This window comes from Pararge aegeria, chromosome 1 (assembly GCF_905163445.1).
Source record: "Pararge aegeria chromosome 1, ilParAegt1.1, whole genome shotgun sequence".
Taxonomy (NCBI): domain Eukaryota; kingdom Metazoa; phylum Arthropoda; class Insecta; order Lepidoptera; family Nymphalidae; genus Pararge; species Pararge aegeria.
The window spans coordinates 11,552,452-11,580,279 of NC_053180.1; the positions used below are offsets into that span (position 1 = coordinate 11,552,452).

The 27,828-nt window shown below is 34.5% G+C and overlaps 2 protein-coding genes across 3 annotated transcripts in view; one reads left to right on the forward strand and one right to left on the reverse strand.

Moving 5' to 3' along the window:
- The first annotated feature begins 4,196 nt into the window (after positions 1-4,196).
- LOC120625880 lies at positions 4,197-12,943 on the forward strand. 2 transcript variants are annotated; one of them, XM_039893146.1, is made up of 3 exons: positions 4,197-4,232; positions 7,550-7,687; positions 12,449-12,943. In XM_039893146.1, the coding sequence occupies exons 1-3, from the start codon at positions 4,212-4,214 to the stop codon at positions 12,935-12,937; spliced, it is 648 nt and encodes a 215-aa protein (XP_039749080.1). In that variant the 5' UTR covers positions 4,197-4,211; the 3' UTR covers positions 12,938-12,943. The 2 variants fall into 2 exon arrangements, with proteins under 2 accessions (XP_039749080.1, XP_039749071.1); XM_039893137.1 differs by lacking the exon at positions 4,197-4,232 and having other exon boundaries at positions 7,493-7,687.
- Positions 12,944-15,030: 2,087 nt separating this feature from the next.
- Positions 15,031-27,828, reverse strand: part of LOC120629948 — a 30,196-nt gene continuing 17,398 nt past the window's right edge. The window contains exons 16-28 of the mRNA XM_039899082.1: positions 25,454-25,666; positions 23,654-23,859; positions 23,051-23,262; positions 21,540-21,628; positions 21,069-21,250; positions 20,548-20,696; positions 19,850-20,018; positions 18,222-18,415; positions 17,630-17,777; positions 17,025-17,214; positions 16,088-16,230; positions 15,620-15,729; positions 15,031-15,109 (exon numbers count right to left, since the gene is read on the reverse strand). Coding sequence (XP_039755016.1) covers positions 15,031-15,109; positions 15,620-15,729; positions 16,088-16,230; positions 17,025-17,214; positions 17,630-17,777; positions 18,222-18,415; positions 19,850-20,018; positions 20,548-20,696; positions 21,069-21,250; positions 21,540-21,628; positions 23,051-23,262; positions 23,654-23,859; positions 25,454-25,666 — 2,084 coding nt within the window. The remainder of the gene's footprint in view (positions 15,110-15,619; positions 15,730-16,087; positions 16,231-17,024; positions 17,215-17,629; positions 17,778-18,221; positions 18,416-19,849; positions 20,019-20,547; positions 20,697-21,068; positions 21,251-21,539; positions 21,629-23,050; positions 23,263-23,653; positions 23,860-25,453; positions 25,667-27,828) is intronic.

Below are 27,828 nucleotides of genomic sequence, written 5' to 3' on the forward strand. Positions count from 1 at the left end.
TAAAAGGCACTTGCGACCAGTATACGAGACGTACAAAACTTGCATAAAAGGCACTTGCGACCAGTATACGAGACGTCCTAAACTTGCATAAAAGATTCTTGTGACCTGTATACGTGACGTCCTAAACTTGCATAAAAGGCACTTTCGACCAGTATACGAGACGTCCTAAACTTGCATAAAAGGCACTTGCGACCTGCATACGAGACGTACAAAACTTGCATAAAAGACACTTGCGACGTGCATAAAAGACGTCTTAAACTTGCATAAACGGCACTTGCTTCATTTATACGACTTGTTCTAAACTTGCATAAAAGACACTTGAAGCGAGAGCAGAGATCGCTTGCTAGCAGGCCGGGTTGCCGAACCTGTATAAACCTGTTTTCGCTTCTTTTTCGCTGGGACCTGTATAAGAGACGTAACAAACATGCATAAAAGACACCTGTGACCTGCATACGAGACGTAAAAAACTCGAATAAAAGACACTTGCGACCTGTATACGAGATGTCCTAAACTTGCATAAAAGACTCTAGATTCCTGTATACGTTACGTACTTACCTTGCATAAACGCCACTTCCTTCCTGGATACGTACTTAACTTGCATAAAAGACACTAGCTTCCTGTATACGATACGAACATAACTTTTATAAACGACACTTGTTTCCTGTATACGAAATATACTAAACTTGCATAAAACGCACTTGAAGCGGGAACAGAGTGATGACTTGCTAGCAGCCTGGGTTGCCGCACCTGTATAAACCTGTTTTCGCTTCACTAAGATGTGGAAAGCTGTTTCTGGGACCTGTATAAGGGACGTACCAGACATGCATAAAAGACACTTGCGACCTGTTTACGAGACGTACTAAACATCCATAAAATACACCTTTGACTTGTATATGAGACTTACTATACTTGCATAAAAGATACTTGCTACCTGTAGGTATACGAAACGTACTTAACATGCATAAAAGACACCTGTGACTTGTATACGAGACGTACTATAGGTTCTTGCATAAAAGATACTTGCTACCTGTATACGAGACGTACTAAACATGCATAAAAGACATATGTGACTTGTATACGAGACGTACTATACTTGCATAAAATATACTTGCTACCTGTATACGAGGCGTACTAAACTTGCATAAAAGACACTTGCGACCTGCACACGAGACGTGCTAAACTTGCATAAAAGGCACTTGCGACCTATTTACGTGACGTAGCAAACTTGCATATACGATATTTACTACGTATATACGAGACGTACTAAACTTTGTAACTGTATATGGGACGTGCTTAACTTACATAAAATACACTAGCTTTCTGTATACGATGCGTACTTAACTTGCATAAACGGCACTTCTTACTTATATACGATACGTACCTACGGTACCCTACAAATCAGCATGTTTGTGTAACATTTGTACCTACCGGCAATAGACGCTATGTGTTGGCTGCAATAAAATATCAATCAACGTGAATATTAGATAACGTAGTAGGTAGGTACACTTAACAGCGGCTTACAATTCCTACGTGGACATATAACGTTGCAGCCCAATCGTGAAATTAAACAGTAACAGAAATGGCGATCGCGAACTTTTCTTTTCTTTAAAGAATATAATTTTCTTCCATTAAAGCTAAAACGTGCTGGTTGTTTTCAAGTTAATTTTTTTATTCATTCTATCACGATCCACGTAGTCTTGTCCGTATTTCAGCTGAGGTCATGAGCGTCTGAGACTTACCTCAAGATAGTGAAAACGAGACAAAATTATGTTTTCATCATTAAATGTCTCTAGTTTTAACAGTAAACTTTGGCTGAGCATGTCCTTTAATTTAGATTTAGCGAAATTTAGATTTTAGCCTTACAGTTTTTAACTCTTTTGCATTGAAATTCGAAATTATGTTTGGAGTTTAACACTGGTAATATTAGGAATTTATAATTTCCAAATAGGCTATATTTATTGATTGGTCATAATTTCTTAGTTTCTTGGGAGGCTTCGACAGATTCTGGTTTCTTTAGATTTAATTACGATACGCGATTTAACCATTTGGTGCGTTGCGGTATAGAAATCGTTTTAAGGTTTAAAGTTAGTGATTTAATAACTGGAACAGACTGGTTTTCTCTACGATAAAAATGGTTGGGTTGAAAATGCTATTTACTTTCGCCTGTGAATTTTTTAATAGGAAACTCTATATATAACCAATAATCGCCCGACTCGGGCTCACAGAACTCTTGATTTGTAGTCAAGCATGCTAATAATTAGACTGCCAAGCCAGTAGGTATATCCAAAAGTACCTACAAACAAGAATAAAGTTAGTGATTTTAGGAAATGTCTAATCTACGAATAAAACTGCAACGTCTAAGAGTTCCAACTACCTACATTCTAGCAATTTGGCTGTAAAACAAAACAAAATCTAGAACATTTGTAATGCGAGGCGGAAGCTGATGTCTTCCTGATCCGATCTCGATAAGACAAGACAATTGCAGAGAACAATACTGTCTTACATATTTGTACGTCATATTTCTCTTTCGACAGCGAAAGTATCCTACCTACGTATTACCTGTTCTAAATAGGAAGTAACAGTTGCATCTGAGACATCCAACATTTGAGAGGCGTTGGAAGTTTTTCCAAGGAATTTCCAATTTTTTTTTGTCTGCTACAAGCAATCTCACTGGTTAGTGGTGATGCAGTCTAAGATGGTAACGGGCTAGCCTGTTACAGCTGTGGCAGTTAAATTAAACCCACACCCAATGGTTTCTTCGCAACGTCGTACCGGAACGCTAAATCGCTTAGTGCCACGTCTCTGTCGGCAAGGTGGTAACCATGACCGAAACCTCCCACCAAACCAGACCAGCTAAAAATTCATAAATTATAAATTTCCAAAGTGCCCCTGGCCCCTGCCTGCCGGGAATCGAACCCAGGACCTTCCATTTAGACACCACAGCGCTCACTACTGCGCAAAGGAGGTCGTCAAAATACAATCGTTGCGAAAATTTCAAAATAATGACCATGATAGGTATTTAGAGTAGGTACCTAAGTTCTGATGAGTTGGTCGAAATTATATTTCCGTCACTTTTTTCCGCAACGCAGAAACTAATCATTCATCCCCATCATCTGGATGGCTGGTGTTCTTTATCTGTCCCTTAGACCATAAAATGTACCTATAGGCCTGTAGGTACTTAGCAGTGACAGTTCGAGTTCGAAGATTAGGAGAGTGGTTTCGGGGATTATTATTTATTATTATATAAATAAATTATTTTTTCAATTATTGTGTTGATAAAAAAATATATATATCTAATAAGAAATTCAACTGAACTGAACTTTTCTAAATGTCCGATTGAATGAATTAAAAATTATTTTACTGCTATATGATGAACCAACCATTTATTTGAATTAGAATTAATACTGCGATACTTATATATACAACTTTTGTTTCTACGTGCGATGGAATAAAATTTGATCACACAAAAGCTGCTAATGCGACTTAATGTATTATCAATAGTTTTCTCAGCGCTCGCCAAGTAATGAATATCGTAGGCAAAGTTTCGCTACTTTGGATTACATGAGAACACTTTTCTTAAGGATCTCCAATTTTTTGTATGTTACTTTTGTCTATGTTACGCCGAGATAGTTTAGCTATCTTTTCGCAAAGAAGTATTTAGAATCGGTCCAGTAATATCAGAGCCTATTCAGTACAAATAAACAAACAAACAAAATTTATCCTCTTTATAATATAGAAGTATTGATATAGAATAGGTTTTCGTGTCTCGAGATGTACCAATTTCAAGTAGGTAGGTAGGTATGTACACTAGAAGACCGAAGGCTAATCTTATATAATAATATTGTGCCCATTATAAGCTAAAAGTTAAAAACAAATTATGTAGAACGTCCATAGGTAGAGAATCGAGAAATGTTAACAAAAAGATACATTGGATGATATAAATTGACCACAAAGTATGGTCTATTTTTTCTTCAAATCAACCGCATTCAAGTTTCAACTTATGCTGGACGTTGGATTGGAATCACAAATAAATGTAGGTCGATCGACTCGAACAGATGTAAGCGAAAGAAAGATCAATTTAAATTGGTTAGACAGTTAAAAAATGGTTCCGGAACGCGCGAAAATATTTGAACCTGTCACTTCACTATAAAATGGCGCGTTAGATATTGTGACACCATAGTAACTTTGTCGTTCGGAAACTCAACATCAAAATGTTCTCTCTACAAACATATGTGAGTGTAAATAATGAATTAAAATTAACAAATTTATTTTAATTTGCGTCGAAAATCGAAATGTGTTTGCGGTGTGCAAGTGTTGCCTGTTCAGAAATACTTAATTAAAATATTTTCGATGGATTAAATATTCATTTTGGTTTAAATCCAGGTAGGACGCAAAGCCAGAGTTGAATTTTGAGTTGAAACTTAATGAGAATTTATGATTTAAATTTAAAGTAAAGTTAAAATAATTTGGATTAAAAAAAAACAGTGGTTTATGAAAGAACTTACATATGGAGATAAAATAAATTGCCACTATAATATGTAGATATATACATTACCTCTTTGAGGAACTGTTTTATGTTCATCGCCAGAGCTTGGTCCTAACAATTATCAAGATGGAACTAAGAACAATGACATATTTATCATGCAGTAGTAAAAGCATCGTTTATAACGTTTCTATTTATGTATCAAATACATAGCTAAAGTAACTAAACTAATGTAAATACATACCGTGCGATTTACCTTATTTGGTACATATTATTTCTCATACCATGCGTGTGAGTGAGATACAGGCATGGGTATTGGGTAGGCCACTACGTCAGCGGTACGTTTTACGGTACGTTTCGAGCCAGAATATCATCACATGAGTTGCGTGTACGTCTGTTTATCTTATCTTCTTTGTCGTAAAACTCTTGCCAGAGTGGTCGTGGTCATCACGTTAGGACATTGTTTGTGGCAGTTATTACTGGCCTCACATTCATTTTTCACTTCTCCTTATTTGCAGATAGTCTTGTAAACTCATGCAAGGGACCTCTCACTGCAATTTCGATCTGATCGGTCCATCGCATGGGTGACGCGTTCTATATCTAGTTTATCTCATAGCTAATTTGTTGGTTGAATAGAGTTTCAATATTATCATTAAATTACATACCGTGTTAACGTATAAGTTGATGAACAGTTTGACTTAATATCGTATAAGCTAGTTTAGTAGCTTAGTTTAGTTTTTTTAATTTTTTAGTTGTTTTTTAACCAAATAAAAAAATTAACATTATTAAAAACTCTATGAGGTTCTGAGGAAAGGTATTAAAATCTTCAAAGTCTTAAACCATCCAGTTAACGCAGTAGATCAACATTATCTAGGTAGGTACTTGGCCTGTTTAACCAACGCAATCGATATTAAATACCTTCTTTATGGCAACGCCACCTTACACAGTCAATATAAATTTTCTAAATACCACTCTTTTATTTAAATTTTTCGCCTGGATTTAAACGTCCTAAGGTCGTTAGTTTTTGTTAGTTGCATAGTCCATTCTAGTGCTCCGAATCCACGATCCTTAGGAAAACATTTTAAGGATTGCCGTATCGCTGGGTCACAGTGACATTCACATAGCACATACTAGGTCACAGCGACTTTACTGGTCCATATAATTCCTCTATAAATATCCTCGGTCGTGCACTATGCTTCAGATAGACGATGTTAGCGAGCTGTAAAAAGCTTAGCTCCTCGCACTGAAATATACGGATGAGTATTTTACCGCACTCATTCTATTCGCATCAAAAACAAAAAAACGCAAACCTACATCTAATAACGCGTAATAAAATTAATATGGTTGAATGCGAAGCAACATCGGTTCGAATTTTCAACGTTATTAACATATTCAGAGTTCGTATTTGAAGTGCTCTTTTAGCTATTTCGACAACTATTCAAGTAGTACCAATGTTCATACAACCCGAGACCTCATTGTTCTTTAGATGCGTAATAGCTAATGTTTAGGTACTTGTTTTAGATGCATAATGTAAGTTTCAAAAGAGATTAAACAATACTTATTTATTGTTGTAATACGGGAAGTGAAAGAAACTAATCCACTGTACATTTTTTTCCCCATTATTTGGGTTTACTTCCTATTAAATAACAAACAACTAATACGTCACATATTTCTTGTATAAAAATGTTTATTTTTCGACTTTCATTCATTTTATCAGAAAACTCATAAAATCTACGAATGCATTAGATCAGCTCTTAGATAGCGAATATGTGATTTCATCGATTATTTTTTGTGTTCATGTCGTTCGTGTCTGGTGTATTGTTATATTTTGTATATCAGTCAGTTTTCCTTTATATTAGCTAATTCTATATCACGCATTTTTTTTGTATCAAACGCAATTTTCACCCGTATGTTGCTCCGGAGCTTCCAACGACATTGGCTAAGTTATTGCATACAACAAGCTCTACGCCTGATTGTGATTCATAGGTCACGCTGCGACCGGCGACCTAATAGCTGAACATTTATTATATAGTGTCTATACTTTAGTCTGAACGCACACTGCATACATGCAAATATAAACATCGCTTATTTCTTTTAGACCTTCGTATAATTCTTTTAAAACTTCAAGTCAATATATTTTACCGTCGGCTTGTGGGATAGGCATTATAATAAATAATAAATACAACCGAATGATAACCTCTTCCGTTTTTCTAACTCTGTTAAAAATATAATAAAATAGCCATTGCGGTTCGTCATCAGCGCAAGTAAGCACATTACTTACGTCATGCCTGGTGTTATAATATCGCCGTTACCATCTTTGTCGTCCATAAACATCAATAACCCTTCTACACAGCTTGAGAAGCGCACCAAAAAATAAAGAGATTTGAGACCTAGCAACTCAGATGGTAACAGCCATACTACAGTCCGTTATCTGGCTAGTTTATTGTATTAAGAGCCGTTGAGTGAGTTTTTTAGGCTTTGGTTTAAACTCGCAGTATCGTAGTGTAGGTTAATATAACTGTCATCGCCACACTAGGTGACTGCCTTAAAACTTTAACTTTTTTCTATAAGAATAGATTAGCTACGTCGTTATTAGTGTTGACGAAGTTAGAAGTCTCTTTTACGTTATTTGATGACAGTTAAAAAACATATTTTGTTGGTTACGGTTATATTATTTTAAAGTAAGTATCTCAGGTAAGTACCTCCGAGATCCCAATGCTTGGAACAGGTCTCATAAAAAATAATTAGTAAGAGCTGAGACAAGGAACGTAGCTCACGTGATAAATGCAATTTTTATCACGTGATGCAATTCTTATTAGTAAGCTAATATTGAGAATTTATTGAGAAATAAAACATTTTTTATATTTACAAACCTTTGTTCGGAGCAAAAGATGCAATTTACAAGAAACCACTACACCAACGAGTCACTTACGAGTGTAAAAGGAAAATACTTTAAGACCAGACAATGCAGTTTATTTTGAGGCTTTCATTGTCAAAAAAAATCCCTTCAGAATGGATTCCTGATTTCAGTTTTTTATGATGTTTAATTATAATTTGTTTCTGCAGTTCATATTCTCCATGGCGTTAGCTTCGTCCTTTGCCTATCAACAACTACAACAACTGCAACAACAACAACATCAACAACAACAATGGATGCCGTATAACACAAATCTCGAAAGCTATTTACAACAGCACGATCAACAGGTACGTAGATATTTTTCATCATTCACTGCCGGACATAAGCTTTTCCGAGGGCATGCCACTTCACATTATCCATTTTCATCTAGACGCCTTTTTAAGGTCGTATGTCTAACTAACTATAAAATAACTCAAGCAATTTTTTTTCAAAGTTCAAATCCATGCTACCATGTCCGTTACCCTCTGACCCGTGAATCGAAACTAGGACCAAACTACCAATGAGGCAGAATGTGGAAATTTCACGCTTGGCATTTCTATTTCTTTTCGCGACATTATATTACTTTCTCGTAATAAAATTGTGAAAAAAAGGGCATCACCCGAGCAGAAGGCGAATTATACAATCACAACCTTACTTTTGTACCAATCCCGTGGGAACCGTAATTAGAAAAAAGTTTCATTTACTTAAATGAAACTTCATTAGTTCATAGTTTCATTTACTTAAATGAAACTTCATTGATAAAAGTTTCATTTACTTAAATGAAACTTTGATATTAATAAACAATATAATATAAATGCGAAATTGTCGTTGCTGTTTGTTTGTTTGTATGTTTGTTCTTCTTTCACGCCTTAACTAAGCAACTAATCAACTTGGTTTTAGGCACTTTACTTGAAAGGACGAACAATAAATAGTATAGGCATACTTTTTATCCCAGGAGGACAATTGTCTCCCTGGGGATGGGATTTGTAAAACCGTGTAAAACGTGGACGAAATCGTCGGCAGCAGCTAGTTTTAAATTATAAATGCAAAAAGTGTTGCAAGGAACGCACTGATGTGATTATTTGCATAGATATAGTTTATAGGCCGGAATGACAATGGCAACTTGTTATCCCGGAAAACGCACGATTCCTCTGAGATAGATCTAAAGAACGATTCCAGGTCTGAGCTTTTATTGAGCGATTAAGGGAATATAATGGAGAACTGGCAGCAGTGCCCTCTGTGCTACTACTACCAGCTACTGCGATCACCAACGTCTGCCCAACCTGGTGATAATGAGAAAATCCTCCCATACAGAGAGGTCTGTAACCCATTAGTGGATCGTTATAGGCTATTGATGTTAATGCCATAAACCTATACCGAAAATGTAGTAATAATATTAATGTGACAATGTATTTTTCGTATTTCCATCAGTCACGCATCACATGTCGTAATAATAACAATTGTTGAGAAATAGGGAACTTTAACGAACCCACGAGTAGAATTAGTGAGTAATAAGTACTTGGTTAGTGGTTGGTTAGGAAATTCTCAATTTTCGGTAATGCCATCTTTCAGATGCGTTGTTATCTTACATTTATATTTTTTTTTCCGTTTGAGAATGGGTCTTATAATTGAATTGATCTGTCAGACCGAAAACACAATAGGAATTGTACAAATTACATTTCATTCTGATTGCCACTGAGGTCGCGTATATTAGATATGGGACGAAACACAGTTTTCGGGACTACCTAAATCGTGTTATCAGTTTATTTGATAAAGCAAACACAGTGTTCGTATAAGATGTGACTTTAGCAATTTTGCGTTGGGAAACGGGAATGTTGAATAAATTATTGACGTCACTTTTCTTTATTGTATCATGGTATCTAATAACTATAAGGTATGTCGCTACAGAATCTTCCATTTAGCTGAATATGTACCGTTACATGATGTGCTGACAAATTCGCATATGACTGATGTTTTAGTTTCACATGAGTCTGTGTAAAACTGAGCATGGCACTAACTATTGAGTTAATATTTTATTTAGTTGGTGCTAGGATTTCGAAAATACTAAGTACTAGCTGTTGCCTGCGGGATTCGTCCGCATTTATACGAGTACCGTGAGAATCGTTTGTTTAACTGGGATAATAAATATGTTCTACTCTCCGTCCTTTCAACTAACAATATGCCAATAATCAAGTGGATTAGTATGTTGCTTACTTAGGGCGTAAAGTAATGACAAATAAACACACACTTTCCTATTTATAATATTAGTGCGGATTTAAAAAATCACATTGAAAAGAAGCCGGTTTCAGTTTTCGAACTACTTTCATTTTGTCCAAGCTTTTTTAATTGCAAAGGATTAAATGCTGGGATCAAATCATTGGTCATATTTTGAAAAATACGGCTTCCAATAGAGAAAGTGTGAAAATGTTTGAGGGATCAACAAGTTAGATTAGTTCTCAATAGAAATATCAAGGGATTTTCGTGGCGCAAATTGGTAACCGGAGAGTGTGTCGACATTCCCAATATTTCTAAAATTGCGAACGATATTTGCCTTCTGGACTTTGTATTTCACAGGGGATCACGAAAACCCTATCAAATATCGATTTACGTGCTCTATTCCTTTGAAATCCAGCTTGTTTTATTAATTGTATATTGTAAAGCATGTTCAACAACGGATCCTTGCTACGATTACTACGTTGAGCCAAAAGTACATATTGGGATTTTCTGTCAAAAAATTCTCATTACCAGCATGTTTGGAATCTAGCATTGTCCATCCTCATAAATTGGGAAACACGTCAAGCTGTCTGCTGTAAGTCTCGATTATCATGTATAGTAATGACATGCTAATCAATCTTTTAAACCACAAGGAGGTTCTAGGCTCTAAAGCTATGGCAGAAGGTTTCATTCATAGACTCATCACGCTACTCCAATTAATAAATACTCTGGTCTGTGCCCAGTGAATATAAAAAGGGGAGGATGATGACGCTGATGATTTAATTATTAAACTTGACGTTTCAAAAAATCTTATATTATAAGGCCTATTTGAAATAAATTAATTTTGAATCTTAATTTAACTCAACAAATCTTTTTAGAAAAGTCTAGCTGATATTTGTATGTTGTCCTTTGTTCAGCCAGTTATTTACAGAATAAGACACAAAATAATAAAGATTCCGATTCAATTTAGACTTTTCAAAAGTGCATGGCAGTGATTAAATAAATACTAAATAGGTAAATATAAGAAGAAACTGAAAGGAAATTGTTCCTCCGGGGTGCTGCGCAGTTATTCTATTACGCTGACAAAGTCGCTAGCATTTGCCAGCTTTATAACATAATGGGATTTAAAATAGAACTAAGCTTAGGTACTCTATTGTGTACTTAAAAGATTTAAAAACTTGAATGGGGTAAGAAGTAGGGTACCTACTTTGGGGTGTATGTATATTCTATACCAACTGTATAGAATATACATACTGTAGTGGGAGAGTGGCTATAGTCTGTTGAAAAATCCAGTCTTTTTTTTTCCAAGATTCATGAATCATATCAGATCTTTATCGAGTTTGAATGACTTCACATCTGGACTTAGGTTTCTAAAGCCCGCTTCAAACCAAGCCATCTGCCATCTGCGCTCTGCAGTCTGCCATCTAAGTACTTCATCTGCTTTCTCGCGGATATCCTATCCTTCAGGGAAACTCCTAAAATATTTGTATATTATTTTAAGCTACCTGATCAGACAGTTATGTAGATATAGGACGGAAAGGCATATTGTATAAAAACATGAATTTTTAGGCATTGAGGTATTGAAAAAAGGAATTTAGATTTCTAGAATGCTGCAAAACATACAATTCATAATATCTAAGCGAATTGAAAATGTAGGTAGATCGTAAAGTTGGTTATACGACCAGCGAATACGACTAAGGATTGGAAGCGGGCCGTAAAATTATTTTTATTATAAGTTACAGGTGTTTTATATTCATAAATGGTTATTTTGCGGTGAGAATATTGGAAATGTAATGAAATACTCGAATTGATTACTTCGGCCGATGAAAGAAAACAGATTTTATTCGATTAATGGCTAACATAACAGGATATTTGGGGAATATTTTCTGAAAGCATTGAGGCATATTAATGATTACTTACACAATACAATTGGCACAATTGTGAAGGTTTTGCGGTAAATTATGTAAGAATGGATGCTACATAATATAACCACATAATTTCCTCATATGATGTTATTTTTGCTTTTTAAAACAAAGCATTTATTCAAACTTTATTTTAAATAATTTATATTGTATTTGTTACTAAGATCTTCAATTAAGTTAAAATTATAGTATTTGAATCAAAACAAACAAGCAACACTTTTAATAACAACTATACAAAAATATCATGGAGAAGATGGATTTTGGATGAACTTGTTCTGCAATCTGATATTAATTTTCCATTGACTTACCTACTAATTATGCTTCTGACTATGCTACTTTTGTTATACCCACCTAACCTAATACACCGTGCTCTGACATAATAGATACATTCAAATATGAAGTAGATGTAACATTAAATAACTATTACACAACACAAAATCGAGCAAAAATATTAATTCTCTGGTGAACCGCTAAGTTACCGTTACGCGGAACCGGCGCCATTTTGCTTTATTTTTTATTTTTTACTACCTCTAATAAACTGGTGCAGACTGAATAGTGAAAAGTCAAATATAACTTTCGTTCGGAACGCTCACCATTGTTTGGGAGCGTTTTATTTTGTTTTTGGTGCTAACCAAACTGGGTCATAGATTTCTTTCATATCACGTTCTGCTGTATCAGACATTACATAATAAAATATCTCAGATGTTTATTTTATGAACTTTCCTTACGTATATAAAATAGGTAAGTCATATAGGTACATGGTGCACTTCATTATTTCCGTGCATCGTTTAATAGTAAATTACTTGGTTGTTACATACTTTCTTATTAAAACTCAAGAAATTTCGTATTTTCTCGATTTTCATGTAGGGTTAAATATTTCCTCATTGCAACAAACTATTGTGATATTAAACTCATATTATTAATTACTTCCAGTTACAGCCCAGTGATTATTCTTCTGGATTTGACTTCGGAAATCACGGTTTCGACTCGGGCGATCAAGGAGACTACGGCAAAGGTTTCGGAGGACATGATCTACAGGCCCATTCGTACCCCGTGCATCACCACGTTGAGGAAGAAAACCCCGAGCCAATCAAACACTACAAGGAAATTGTTGTCCCTGTGCCAAAGAATGTTGAGTTTAAAGTACATCAGCCAATCCTAATCCCGGTCCCACATCCCGTGCCAATCCAGGTTCCCGTCCCTAAAGCAATAGTTATCCCTATTATAAAAGAAGTGTCTATCCCTGTCGAGAAATCTGTCCCTTATCCTGTTGAGAAGATTGTGCATGTCCCCAAAATCAAGGAAGTGCCTTTCGAAGTTATCAAACACATAATCGTACCAGTAGAAAAGCCCGTACCTTTCAAAGTACCTGTATACGAAACGATTATACACACGAAGAAAGGATCACACAAGATTCGTTAATTTTAATGGTAGTTTGTTGTTTTACTGTGATCCTTGTTATTGTAGTATTAGTTTCTCTAGTTTCGTCATGTCTCTGCACATAAGTTGAAATATTGGCAAAAAAATGGTAAATTCATTTTGAAAGCTACAATGCATGTTTATAAATGTTCGTTGATTTAGATTTTGAGGTTCGCATTACGTTCATATCCTATTTATTCGTAAATCCCGCAGTAAGGTAGAAGTATAACTTGTTTAATTTTTTTATAAAAGTAGCGTTTCATGCGTAGACAAATAAAGCGTCCTATTTATTTAAGACTTGATGTTTATCTACCTTTGTGACTGATTTCTTGTTATTTTTGAGATGTTGTTTGTTGTGTATCTGTTTTGTAAATATTGTTGATTAGTTTTAGGCTTAAGTTATTAATAGAAAATTTTATACCGCATATACCGTTTTTTTATAACCTGCCGAAACTTGCCGTAAATTTGGGATTAAAATTGCACCTGCAGCAAATAAATGATCACTGTAGTAAAGTTGCGTGTCTATCAGATTTTAACAAGATATGTGTGTGTGCTAAAGAACTAAGTATTTGGAATAGTTTCCTAGTTTTTCTTTTATTACCAAACAGTTCCTCGTTTCAAATAGGACCTTGACTGCAATCTCACCTGCTGGTAGCGGTCTCACTTATAGTAAATCTATACCCCTAATCGGTTTCTACGCAACATCGTACTGGAACGCTATATCCCTTAATGGCAAATCTTCTTCGGTATGGTGGTAACTAGCCACTGCCGAAGCCTCACAGACCAAAGAAAATTCAGAAATTATAAATTCCCAAGTTGCCCCTGCCTGAGTTCGAAACCGGGACCCCACACTTTAAACCATAGTGCTCGCTGATGAGTACGGAGGTTGTCAAATTTTTTGACATATACTTGGAATGCCCTTCCGATTTCCTTTTCTCAACCGCGCAATACGTACCTACCTTCAAATCAAGAGTGAGGTGGCATCTTCTGGGCAAGCGCGATCCGCTGTAGGCTGCATAGTCACTTGCTAGCATAATTTGAATTAAACATGATGGCGCTGTCTAGCAGTAGGTAGTAATAAAAATAAGTAATAGGTAGGTACAAATTAATAAAAAGAAAAAATTGGGCGGACGGAAATTAAGCCCAATTTTTATTTTTATTAATTTGTATACATAATATTGGTGTATACAAATTATTAAAAGGTGGTGGGGAGGAGTGGAGGGGTTCCCAATCTTATTAAGCCTGCGGGGCACTTACAAGTTAAGAAATTTGTCACAACGCCTGCGCCCTAGCTAGCCATTTAAAATAGATAGGTACTTGTTAGTTTGGAAGATAGGCGAAAATAAAACATCCTCATTATGAAACTAATAAAACTCCCAATAATAAATTTCAACAAAGAATTAAGGAAAAAATACCACCCTAACGATGGCTGATGGTGATCTTCACACAATATTCAAACTGGGACAGGCCGTGACACCGCTGCACAAAGACTACAAAAAAAATATTTTCTTGATTTTTTTGAAATAAAAAGTACAGAAGGAGCGCATCGCAGGTTGGGAAGCCCTGGCCTAGCGGTTAAGACTGCGGCTTCACTTTCGGTGGGCCGAGTTCGACCACTTCTAATTTTTAAGTTTTTTTTGCGTTTTAAGCAATTCAAATATCACTTGCTTCGTCGGTGAAAGAATGACGTGATGCTGCATGCCTGAGAGTTCTCCATATTGTTCTCAAAGGTGCGAGAAGTCACACAATCTGCACTGGGCCATGGTGGTGAACTACGGTCTAAGCACTTCTCAATTTGGGACCCGTGCCCGTAGTGGGTCAGTAATGAGTTGATGTGATGGTGAGCATGTGGGCGTAAAGAACTTTGTATAAGAGACAGCGATAGTAGAAATTCACTATTTGGATACTATTATGGTTATTATTTCTTTCGGAGATACACGTGACTGTATGCAATACAACATATTGCCAGTGCAAATAAAATATAAACCAACCGCAGCTTTTAAATATTTTAATTTAACAGCAGAGAATCTTTTGAAAGTACAACAATGAACAAACTTTTGTGCAAACAAACAAAGTTTAAAACAAAGTGATATTTTTTACAAAGTTTTCTTTTGTTTGTCGTGTAAAGTATTTTTGCATTCGTGCTCTTTCATTTCACAGTCATTTTTATTTTTCCTGAAAACAAAGACAGTAAATAATTAGAACGGTATGAAGTAATTACCTTAATGTAAATACAACTAAAAAAGAAATTTTGAGTTTCCATATCTGATCGCACTTTTATATAGGTATAATCAAAAATACAAGGCTTCGTAACGTATTCTAGTATTCTTATAGTAGTAGTGACCGAGCTCGTCTGGGGAAGTACTATTGCCATGCTCATTTTTTATATTAAAATGTATGCAGAAAACAGCAGATTATTATGTTATTGCTTTAATTTTTTATCATTGAATAACTGGTTTATCATATCGATGTAAGGTTAAAAAATATAGAGTAGGTATACTCATTCTTATATCGTAAAGCTTTGGAATGCCACCCGCGTCTACGGTGGCTTGCAAATTTACGACCAATAGCAAGGCGAACCGTTAAAGTAAGCCTATTGATTGGTTGCAATAGGTACCCATAACACTATGCATGCTACTATGCAGACTCGGGATTGACGCGTTGATTTGGCCTTATTTTACTCACTTGTTATGGAAAACAATATTGATGATTTTACTCATTGGGGCTTCCAAAAATAGGTGCATTAACAAACTGAGTATCGTGCAAAACACCAGTACACCAAATGTATGGAAAAACTGAAAAGAATAATATTAAACATTTAATATTGCGACCTTGACAGTCGGGACACATTGTCAGGTAAACATGAGCTGGTATAAATTTTTAATAGTTAAAGTCTTTGTTGTTACAAAGACTTACAAAAAAGGGTGAGGATGTCAATTCTTTTTTTACGTTCGTTTTATTATTCAGTTTGCACTGTACAAGAATAATTAAAATCGGCCCACGCGTTCGGTCTCTAGAAAAACTTAGCACCTCCAAGGAAAAAATATAAATACATAGGTTTGACACTTACATGACTCCTCCTTTGTGTCTAGCTGTTAGGTGAAAAGTAACCTTAATATAACAATTAAATAATAACATTAGAAATGAACATACCACTAAGAACATATCATGGTTCAAAGGAGCCCGTGTAGATGAGACCACCCTGGAGAAGACCAGTGTGTGGAGAAGGTATGTTCCATAAGAGAGCTTACTAAGTGGCAAGAACATTTGTGATTTTAAAAAAGCACCAATAATAGCTGAAATAAATAATAGAACTTTTAGTCAATCAACCACTCACTGTTCTGTTCTATATTATTTGAAGGTTCTGAACTCTAAAAATATTATTATAATCAATTTTATAAATTTAAAAGCATATAAAAATTTACGGGGATGTGCCGGGGATGGAACTCTATCCTCCGAAAGGGAAGCCAAAGCCTTACACACTGGGCTATCACCGCTCACTAGAAACATAAACGACTACATATTATAACGATTACAATATATTTTAAAGGATGAAAAATTAATTATCAAAATCGGTTCCTTTATATTAATAGTTGGACATAGTTAAATGAAGAGGCTCCAACCCAACGTCCCATTTATCTAGTGTTCGCATTATTATATTTTGCAAGACATTGAGTTCGTTTTACGAATTTGACTGAAATTAAGTTATTTAATAATTTAAAAATCCGGTTTATGTCAATACTAGCTACATCCCTCGGTTTAACACGCGTGAAAAACCGCAATATATGGTGTAAAAATGCTAATGTTCCTGTAACTTGGGAATTATTGATGTTTTTCAGGACAAAAAATAACCTCGTATGTTAATGTTGTTCCTTTCAACCAATTCGATGTTAATAAACAAGTAGCTAAATGACCTAGCTAAGCTGCCATTCGACATTTCTAAGTCATTTAAATTGTGTTTGTTTGACTTACAAACAAACACAACTTATTATTTATAATATAAGTGTGGATGGATAATAACTTCGATAAAAGGTAAGTAATAAAACAATTAAAGATGATGAAAAAATACAGAGCATAAAGATGAACTTACGAACTGTTCCATATTCGCAGAAGGCAATCAAGCAAGCTATAGCTATTGCCCAGATAGTCCTGTTGAAGGAAGCGAATAAAGCCGCTTCCCATACATTGTAGGGTCTGTGGATATTTTGGAAAATACCACCCATTACCAAAATTTGCATGGCTATGCCCAAAGATACGATGAAACCTATAAGAGAGTAGGCCTGAAATATTAAGACGATATATATTTTAGACAACAGCACTTAACAAAATTGGGAAGCTATCCGTGCACCTACTGGCTTCTCCCACCAGTGAGTGCAAGGAGAATTTATATTTACCCGTACACCCATTGCGTTAGGGTAGAAATTAAATGTTAAAATATACGAAAACATAGTATCGAAAAATAAATAGTGCAGTAGGTACTGTCGGAGGCAATTTGTTATTTCTGATCTATTCTGAAGGCTTCGGTGAAGGTTATTAACCTCCCCTGTCGACAGAGACGTGCCGCCAAGGGATTTGACGTCCCGGTACGATGTTGGCGTAGATACCGACACAGTGAGACAAGTAAGGTAGTAGTCAAGGGCTAACTTGTAGTGAAATAAAAAAAAGGGTATTTACGTTTTGTGTTAAAATATATACCTTAGGGATAAAATTCCTATATTCGTCAATCTTGTATATGGACATCAGATATCCGACAGCGAGACCCACCAAGTAAGGGCCGGCTCTCAGATGACTCCACAAGTAAGTAGGGTTCTTGAATAAGATGTTACGATAGTCTTTGATACTTCTGTAAAAAACTAATGCCACCTTCTAGATTCTCGACACACTTACATACTAAGACGTGAGGCGTGATTATTTTAACGTCTGGTTTCATTTGGATGTTGTTATGCGAAAACGTTTTAATGCATCATATTATTCTTTTGATTATGACCATCTCACATTGTTGCTTTAGACTTAATTATATCCTCTGCCTAATTAGAGTCATTGTTTATATTTATTAAAGTTTATTTAATGATGAAGGTAATAAATTAGCTCCAAAAAGATACAATTTATATTGGAACCAGCACTTTAAAGTCTTCATCTTATATAGAGTTTAACACTATTCGAATTTGTCTATAACGATCAATAACCTACTGAATGTATTAATTATCCAAAAACAAACTTACACATATGCAGCATTATTTCTATATTATTTCTATATAAATCGCAGATTAAACTAATTAAATTATACCTTATGTCCATGGGCGGCACGGCAGGTAATTTCTGTTGATAAGTTACAATTCCAGGCATGATTAAAGCGGCAATTAAGAGGACTGTGAAACTTGCAAATGCAACCCGACGATTCTTTTTGAATAACCAGAATATTATTATTCCAACTATTGATAGGTGAAAATCACAAGGCACGGTCCATAAAATGGGGTAGCACTGGAATAATCAAGAATTATTAAAGTAAATTTTGTTTTCTATCATTTATTCGTTTTAATTTTTTTTTTAATTCTTAACTATGCTTAAAAAAAAATAAAAAACACAATTAAAAATTTATAAAATATACATCCACCCTCCGCTTGCGGGGCCTTTGAATGCCCAAGCAACCGGTGGTCAGGCCTCCAGAGTAAGGAACCTCCTCAAAATACGCGCCGTTTCAAGGACTACTGTCTTATGTATCCGACCCTTGATCCAACAACCAAGCGAAAGCTTCTTAAGATGTTGGTCGAAGCTTCTCGCGAGAAGACCATTGTCTGAAACGATGATCGGGACAATACCGGTCAACTTAACATTCCACATGGCGGTAATTCCGTGAGGAAGGTTCAAGTATTAAGATACTTTTTCCTTTTCAGCTTTCACCAGATTATCGTCATGTGGAATAGTAATGTCAACAATTATTACACGGCGCATTGATCGATCGACTAGCACTATATCAGGTCTATTAGATTAATTAAATTAAAGTAAATTATTATTATATAAGTTCAATCTTAGTTACAAATGCTACGAATATAAGAACACTGAACTCGTCAATAATATAAAAGTATCAGTTACGACACAATTTAATGTAATATTGGTATACAAATTAATGTAATCTCGGCAAAAAATAATTTATTTGGTACGATATTGAGAATCAGATCCACATTTGGTGCTAATCAGCCAGGTAATTAATTCTCTAAGGAATATAATAATAACTAACCGGCATCGGTTGTCATATTTCTTGAGGAAAATGGATTTATTTAAGTGCTACTTGGTAATATAATATTTTTGTATATGTCATGTTTACCTTTAATAATAACTATGAAAATAATAACAAAGCACTTTTAAAATAGAATTACCGGAATACGCTGAAAAATTCACAGTATTCTTTTAATTTCTAATAGACTTCCAAAACTATGTATACCGATTTATTGGAAGAACTTTACTCTCCGTCTAAAAGAAATTCCATTAATTCCATTTATTTTTAACTTTCTAGAGTATTTCTTAACTATCGCCAGTAATAGGAGTAAATGTGGGTACTTCGAACAAACGAATAGCTTTGCTGTTAACTACAAAAAATACTTCTGCGACGACGAGCATTAAAGCTCTCTCAAACTCAGCTCTCAGTATTTACAAGATTGAAATTGCACCTTGTTCATTAAAGAACATAGGAACCTAAAATTAACGAATATCTTATCAATTAACTTTTATTTTTTGCTAGTTTATTCCTTTTGAACAGTCAAGAAAATAGCATTAGCGTTACAGGCGTTGATGTCTTCAGTCTTAAAATATAGAATATTTTGTTTACAACGCAGTTTCAGGTAATATAGTAAGATATTTTCTATATGCAATAATACATGTTTATTGAGTAATCAAGCATATAATTTTTATACTAACAATATTTGCAGTGTCCACATAATTGCCAAGCATAAGCAATGTAAGCCACCAGTTCTTCCTGCAGATGTCTATTTCTACTTCTGCAATCCTGTGCCATAAAGGGCCATCGGAATTATGTCTGAATACGTGTACTAATAATAGAATTAGCAATCCTAATATCCAGACGAATCTAAAACCACGTAATCAATTAATTTTTGAAGGTAAATTGTTTAAGAACAAAACTATTTGCAGACTTAATCTTTGTTATGAATTAAGTAGTACTTAATTCATAACAAAGATTAAGTTATTAAATTTATTAAAAGATATAGATATTTTTTAGAGCTTTGTATATGAAATGTATATGAATTAAGGTTATTATGCCTGTTTTATAATTATATTGAAATTTTCAAAATGCATTAATCTCTACAATATTTTGTATGGTTGTCATTAATAGACTTATAAACCGATTTCATGCTGGTATCAGAAGTTCACAGCAAAGACCTACTGGTCAGAATGGTCGTTTGTAAGGATTTACAAATTCCAGGGCAATTGGAATTTGTACCGCACAAGTACTGTACAAGAAACTTCCTGGGACGTTTGAAGTGGTCTACCCTCCTAGTGATACGAAAATTTTGGGATGCAGGGTAGCCAGGCAACTTGCGATAGCAATATCCAATAAGGTCCGCCCAGCTATGTATTCATAAATAGATATAGCTTACCTCAAGTATCTCTTCAATATCAAAAGCAATGGATTATATTGGTTCGACGACATAAGTCCCTTAATCAAAAGAATTCCAGACATCAGAAGATACGTGTCAACCACGAGTTCTGCGTGTGCCACAGAATTCAGATGAAATTTATGAGTATCCTGTAAAAATACACATTTAATAAATATCCTTCAAGAAAATTTATCAGAACTGACTGGTTTTGAAGTTTTAATTTATCGGTTTCGGTAATTTTTATTTTCTCTATTGCTTTAAACATGTGACTACTAAAAAGGAACAGGTAACTTGTACAGTGATTACTAAAATTTCAGCTTCCGTACGTACTGTACGCAGAACAAAAAATTGGTGGATGAATTGACATGAATTAAGTTTACATTTATTTACCGATCAAACCCGGGTCCAACTAGTTCGACATTTTGAAATCCTTAGCATTGTAATTTAAATAAACAAGGTTTATCATCCAAAATGTCATGCCATGCTTATATAGTTGCTTAGCTAAGTTGAAGAGCACTTACTTTATCAACATCCAAAAAGTTAATTGTTCCAATTAAGTTGGTAACAAACCAAACGTGTAGGCCAACTACTATGCCAGATGTTAAGCATCTAATACCGTGCATCACGGAAATATCATCATTGGTCTCCTTGTACAAGTACTCCATATTTTCCTTCATGCAAAATGCTTTGATAATCCTGTTTACTGGAAATATTAAATACAATATGACAACTATCGTGTAAGAATGCTATTACTCTTTGGAGAATCTCATTTAGTAACTATGTTATTTAGTTTGAAAAATGTAAAGGAGGTCTTGGAAGGTATCGCTTAGTGAAATAAAACTCGATCCACATACGTGTATTTAACCATTCCTTTCATAGCAAATTTTAAAAAGGAATGGAATTTGTCTGCATTTAAGAGTTTATAGATTGGGATAGATCAGGTGTAAATTGGTCAGAAAATTTAAATGTCATAAGTAAAAATAAGCACTTACCAACACTATAAACTTGGGAATGAGTTTCACGATATCTATTGATGGCTGTACAACTTATAGCTGCTACTACAACAAAAGCCAATCCAAGCCTAAAAATAAAACTATTTGATTGAGCAAGGTCATTTGACAAGCAGGTACTAAGACACCACTTATAAGAACGAATCACCAATACTTTATTTGGTGAACTAAGTATAAAATTGTCGACGTTTTTAGCAACTGGCTATAAAATGCTTTGCAATTAGTGATGAAGGAAACACGATATTCTACAATGAGCGGTGTATACTAAGTAGCACACCAAATTGAAATTTTGACACTATAACAGCACATTGCTTTTTTATTTAAGTTATTAACGTTAATGGCGTTGGTTCGGCTAATACTAACATATGGCGCTGAGTGTGGGGCCTTAAGAAAGAAAGAAGCGGTATGCTCACTTTTGAACGGAGGTTGATGAGACATTCAGTACTACCATGAACTTAACACACTTTTTAAAGAGCCGAATGTCATCAAAACCATTAAACTGTTAAGAATGCGATGGGCGGGCATGTGCAACGCTTGGAAGTTACGAGAGCCCCAAAGAAAGACGTTGATAGAGAGCAAATGAGACGGGAGAGGCCGAGAAAGACCTAGAGATCGGTGGAGTGATGCAGTAGAGAGAGACATGAGGATTTTGGGAGTTCAGAGTTGGAAAGAAGCTGCGGCGGTCTGAACCGCCTCCCATGGAGAAATTATCAAGCCAAGGCACCAACGGCTGTAGAGCTTGGGTGATGATGAATATCGTGTCTTTTTTCATACAGAAGTAACCTAAAATATTGGTCAGCCTGTGACCCAAACTAATTGTAATGTAGCGATGTTATCCTGTTGCCATAAACCCGAAGTTAATAAAAAATTTAATCCAAAATCATCGGATTATTAGTAGTGCTATCCTCATAAACAATTAACAATTGAAAAAGGTTGCGACTAGTAAATTCAAATATCTGCATCTGCCATCTGAATTTTGGATTAGATTGATTATTATTATTTTCCGCGTTCGTCCTCAATGACACTATTTGAGATATTAAAATTTAGTGTGGCTGAGGATGAAAACTTTGTACTGGTTTTTACCTGCATAGGATAAAACCTCTATAAAATAATAGATTAAGATTGCCTAACTGCTTATTTTTCGGTCTACGCAGTCCCAAGCCTAACAATGGGACAGGGATGATATGCATTTTAATTTTATTAAACCTTCTTTCTTAATAACCGTTAAATATACCCTGACATGATAGAAAAAGGAAAAGATGGGGTCTAAAGGTAGGGTTCTGTATTTAAATCCATTTAAAAAGAGCAAAATTTTACGGTATATTTCTAGTGGCCAGTAAACTCAATATATAAAGCGGCGAGGCTCACAAAGTTCTAGGCGAGGTGAGGTAGAGATTTTAAATTTTAGCGTTATAGCTTTAAGCGTTCCTCGTTTGAATTTCGAACCGTGACATAATAAACGTAAGGCAAAAAAAATATAACCTAAAACTCACATAATAAGACAATGTTCCACAGAATAGTCCTCCTTGAAACCGGCTACTCTACAGGGGTCCACTTTGACCGCGCTGATAGGTATTGTAAGTCCAAGATGCGTATGTTTGAATAAACTTCGAACGATTTTGGATATGGCCTTAGAGTTGCATTCGACAGGTACGCACACACCCCAAGTGATAGTATTGAATGTTACACCGTGTTTTGAAATTAGCTGTAATAATGAACAGTATTTTATTATCAAAGCTTATAATAATTGTGCGAACAAGTTTTTCCTCTATCCAAGCCAAGAACGCATAAGTTTAAATATTGAAGCTTAGGATTAAATGGCTTTTATGACCGAGTTATGCAATAAAAAAAATTGCTTGCATTTGATACGCTATCCATTCGGTACACCGTCCAAATTCTATAAAAATCTTTTCTAAGTTCTGGTTTATAGGAGATTAATTACTGTTTTGCACAAGAACATAAACGCTGTTTTACTTCGCTTACACCTAGCATATACGAGAACTGACAGATCTGGAGTGTTTAAAATTTAGTTTTTACAATTTATCGTTTTATCTTAGAAACCAAAAATACACGTCAAATACAAAAAAAAAACTTACATTTATATAACTCTTTATAGGGCTATGAGGTTCTACAATAGCTTCTTGTGGTTCTTCATTAGATAGCTTCACATCAGCAAGACAATATTTTGTACGATACTCGGAGTGAGTTTCTAGCCATGGCGCTTTCATACATTGGTCGTAATTACCGAATTGATATTGGGAACCGTAGAAAATTCCGGTTGGGCTTTGCATTGAATCCCATACTGCGATAAATAATAAATAAATAATTCAGCATCTTAGGAACTGTGCCTCGCTGCGGTGGTTTCGAAGACGTAATAGATTTTATTTAGTTTTAAATAGTCTATTTTAGGTTATATTTATAAAACAAATGTGAAAGAAATAAATTAAAATGCATAAATAAATAATGATAAATAAATACAGGGTTAAATAAAAAATACCAGAAAGCTTTAGATTTGAATAACGAATACATAAATATCTCATAAATAAAAATACGTGTGAACTTCGAAGTCATAAAATGCATTTCAGTCTAGACTAAGTCTAGTAGTCTAGTCTATTATTTATAACCCGAACACAGATATAAAAAGAAGTTATTCCATAATTACAGTAGTTTTTTGTGAATTACTACCTTACTAACAGCGCTTAAAGCAGAGTTATTTTTAACCTATTTTCGAAGAGGTTATTGAAGGAGGAGTAATTTATGTTCGGGCATAAATCTCAAATATCAAATTTTTTTTTGGTCTAAGGGGTTTAATCCAAAATGTTTCCATTTCATTTCGAAGATGAAGAGATTCGGAGGCAGACAACGGAACTCTCTAAAAAATATCAGCAAATAAACCGTGATTACTGCTATCGCATAAATATGCATTGTTTACGCAGTCACGCAACATAACATCACGCCTGAGCCCTTGAAAGCCGGTACTCAGATGTATTAAGTATATCGAGGTAAGAACAATTTCATATAACAGTTATTAGTAGTAGTAGCATATTTTTTGGGACTGGAAGCTAGTTGTAACACTAAGTATACGAGCTTGATTTATACAAGAATTAAATTGTAACCTTTAAAAATTGTATAAACAAATCATAGTTTTGAACGTTGAGTGTCGTTAACATTAGAGTTAAAATTAAACGAACAATGAAGTTTCTGAGTGTTCTAATCGTTTTACTTCTGATAATCGTTAGTAAACTAATTTTTAAAGGTAAATAATTTAAGTCGTTAAAATTTTATAAAACAAAAGGTTTATCATTACATTTATACAATTTTTAACATTGGACGTAATAAATAATTTGAAAACTGGGCTATAAAATTTTTATTTAATAAAATTAGGAGTCTAGGAATAAATACTCGGTTCGCAAAGGTTTCTTATAGTCAAGCTAGGCTTGCTGGTCCTACATTTTGCATATGTAGAACCTTTATGCACAATATTTTTCCTTTCGTGTCGCTTACATTGAAACCTATACAAATAAACACCTACGTAAAAGTGAACTATTTGATGTTATTACTATTTGGTATTACCTGTTAAATATCGTGAAATCCGTTTATCCGAAAAAAAAATTGCGTTTCTCTATGAAGAAACATTCCATTTAATTCTCGTATCTCACATATTTGTAGTTGTGTGAAAAATAAATAAATAATCTATTATTATTTAAGAATTTTTTTGGTTATACACTTTACGTTAGTTGGTATAACATTTATTTCAGAAGTCTGTTAGGTTTTGTTAAAAAATGTTTTGCTTATATTAAATTTTGTTGACGCATGCCACTATAGAAGTATCATTTCGAAGAATACTGCTTAAAGTGATGGTGGTGAGGTATATCTGTAAGGAAACTTTTACTCACTCCAAGTTGCCCACAATGTTGAATTTTTCACATTGTACAATATACGTAAGACCTTTTGTCGACACACCATTTCCTTTGTTGTCCATTGTTGTCTAGTTAGATCTTCTATGAGCAAATCTATGGGTGTTATTTTTATCTCACTTTTTTTGTTTTTAAGTACCTCGTTTACTCTTGAATCAGTAATTTTGTTTTGGCCTTGCGTGAGGATTGCATCTTGTGAATAAATCAAACGAATTAATATAAATATATATCTAGTTATAATAATAGTAACAAGAAGAAATATTAACTTAAATATCAAAACTTTTACTAAATGTTTTAGTATTTATGTTTATTTATCTTTATGTATGTTACAATATAAATATTATGTTTTGCTCACTATACAACGTGTAATCAAATTACAAAATAATGTTGAAGGCTGAAATGTACTTAACATTTCATACACTGTAAAAATATTAAATCAAAAGGAACATATTTATTTTTCTTTTCTTTTTTACTTATGATAAGGGTTGTCTATTGAAGATAGAAAACCGAAACGGCATAGTACATACGCTACGCGACGCATACCAAATAAAGTGACAGGATTCACTTGAATTTAATCTTGCATGTGATGTTAGCGCTGTATTTTATTTCTTTCAGTAAAAACTATGGCAGTGGTTTACTCAAAAACTTTTAGGGTTCCGGTATCACAGATAAGTCTCAGAGACAGTAAATAATGTACCTCTAAAGCATGTGCAGTATAATATTTCGGTTTTTATTTACACGTTGCATATTTGGGTATTTATTTTGTCCGCGGGTATGTGAGTATAAATTATCAGGATAAAAATCATCATTATCAATCCATTTTCGGTTAATTGGTCGTCCCTCAGAATGAGTAGGGTTGGCCGCCTTCTCAAACCTTTGGAAACATTATGGGGTATTCTCAGGCATGCAGGTTTTCTCACTCTTTAAATAAAAAATATTTATCTCCGAATAGTTACTTGATACCGCACCCCTAAGTTTTCAGAGCTATAAGCAATTAAATATCTTGCTTTAACGGTAAAGTAAACCTCGTTAGGCAACCTGCATCCCTAAGAGTTCTTCATAATGTTCTCATAGGAGTGTGCAGTCTACAAATCCGCTCTGAGCCACCGCAGTAAAGAAAAGCTATTTTATAGACATATGTTAGCGCAAACGTCTGATGGCAGTAGACAGTTAAGTTGGATGTTGGAGTAATCTGAAAATCAGCTCTGAGCAATGTTGCCAATGCTCAGTTTGCGCAGTTGTTTTGTTTTTAAAGCATCCCGTAGTAACGGTTTGTTTGTAAGATGTTTGGCATTCAATAAAGGTGTAGTTCTACAAATATTTTTAAGTTCTTATTTTTAAAATCGGGTGTAGTTTTTGAAAGAAATTTTTCAATTAGGTGTTTTTCTAAAGGAAACTGTTTTGTTACATGTTTTTAATCGTGTAGTATATGATAATTTTTATGTATGATCAAAAGTTTTCTCGGCGCCAAGTACTTAATGAATTTTAAAGGAAAATTTTGCTCCTTTGGGTTGTGGTTGCTTCTTTGGTTACATAATTGCAATTTTCTTAAGGATCTCTTAAAGATTTTTTTGAAAATAATGTATATTCTATGTTACTTTCGCTTTCTTTTGGCCAGAAAATGGTAAAAAGCGGTTCAGTACTTTCGTTCCCTATTGAGTACAAACAAAAAAATCTTTCCTCTTTATAATAATAGTATAGATTTCTGATAAAATGATACGTCGATTATATTAATGTGAAATTTGAAGCGCAGCTGCTGTGTGGAATTTATAAATACATTATATTCATGGTCAGAGAGAAGCGAGGTCTCAAGGCTCATTTTGATGAATTTGATTTTTGTCCTTCTGTCTGTCCGTAGAATCAATTACTTCAGTAGGCTTATCTATATATATCTATCAATGGTTCGGAAGGCAGAATCTTTTCGTTCGCGCTAATTACGGTTTTTCACAAATCCCGCGAGAATCGTCAGTTTTCCGCGTATTTTTTGTAGGTAATAATAAGTACATCGGTGATAGCCCAGTGGTTACGACTTCGGCTTCACTTGTGGGGGGCTGAGTTAGAATTCCAGCACGCACCTCTTACTTTTCTCAGTTATTTGCATTATACTCAATACCTACCAATTATTGACCCGACCAAAAATTTTAAACTAGGATACGTATTTTTATGTGATTTTATAATGTTACCTGTGTTTGGTTCAACTGCTGCACTGATTGTAATGAAATTTAGCACAAGAACACCTCGCATCTCGGAGACAACAAAGAATAGTTTTTAATAACTAAAATATCAATTTCTTCAACGGTGAAGGAAAACATCATAAGCAAACCTGCATTCCTGAGAGTTTCCATAATTTTCTC

Excerpts from the sequence above, each read along its gene's own strand:
- LOC120625880 (XM_039893137.1), top strand. The coding sequence starts at position 7,520 with ATGATGTTTAATTATAATTTGTTTCTGCAGTTCATATTCTCCATGGCG. Across the intron at positions 7,688-12,448 it reads TACAACAGCACGATCAACAG|TTACAGCCCAGTGATTATTC; the intron begins GTACGTAGATAT and ends AATTACTTCCAG.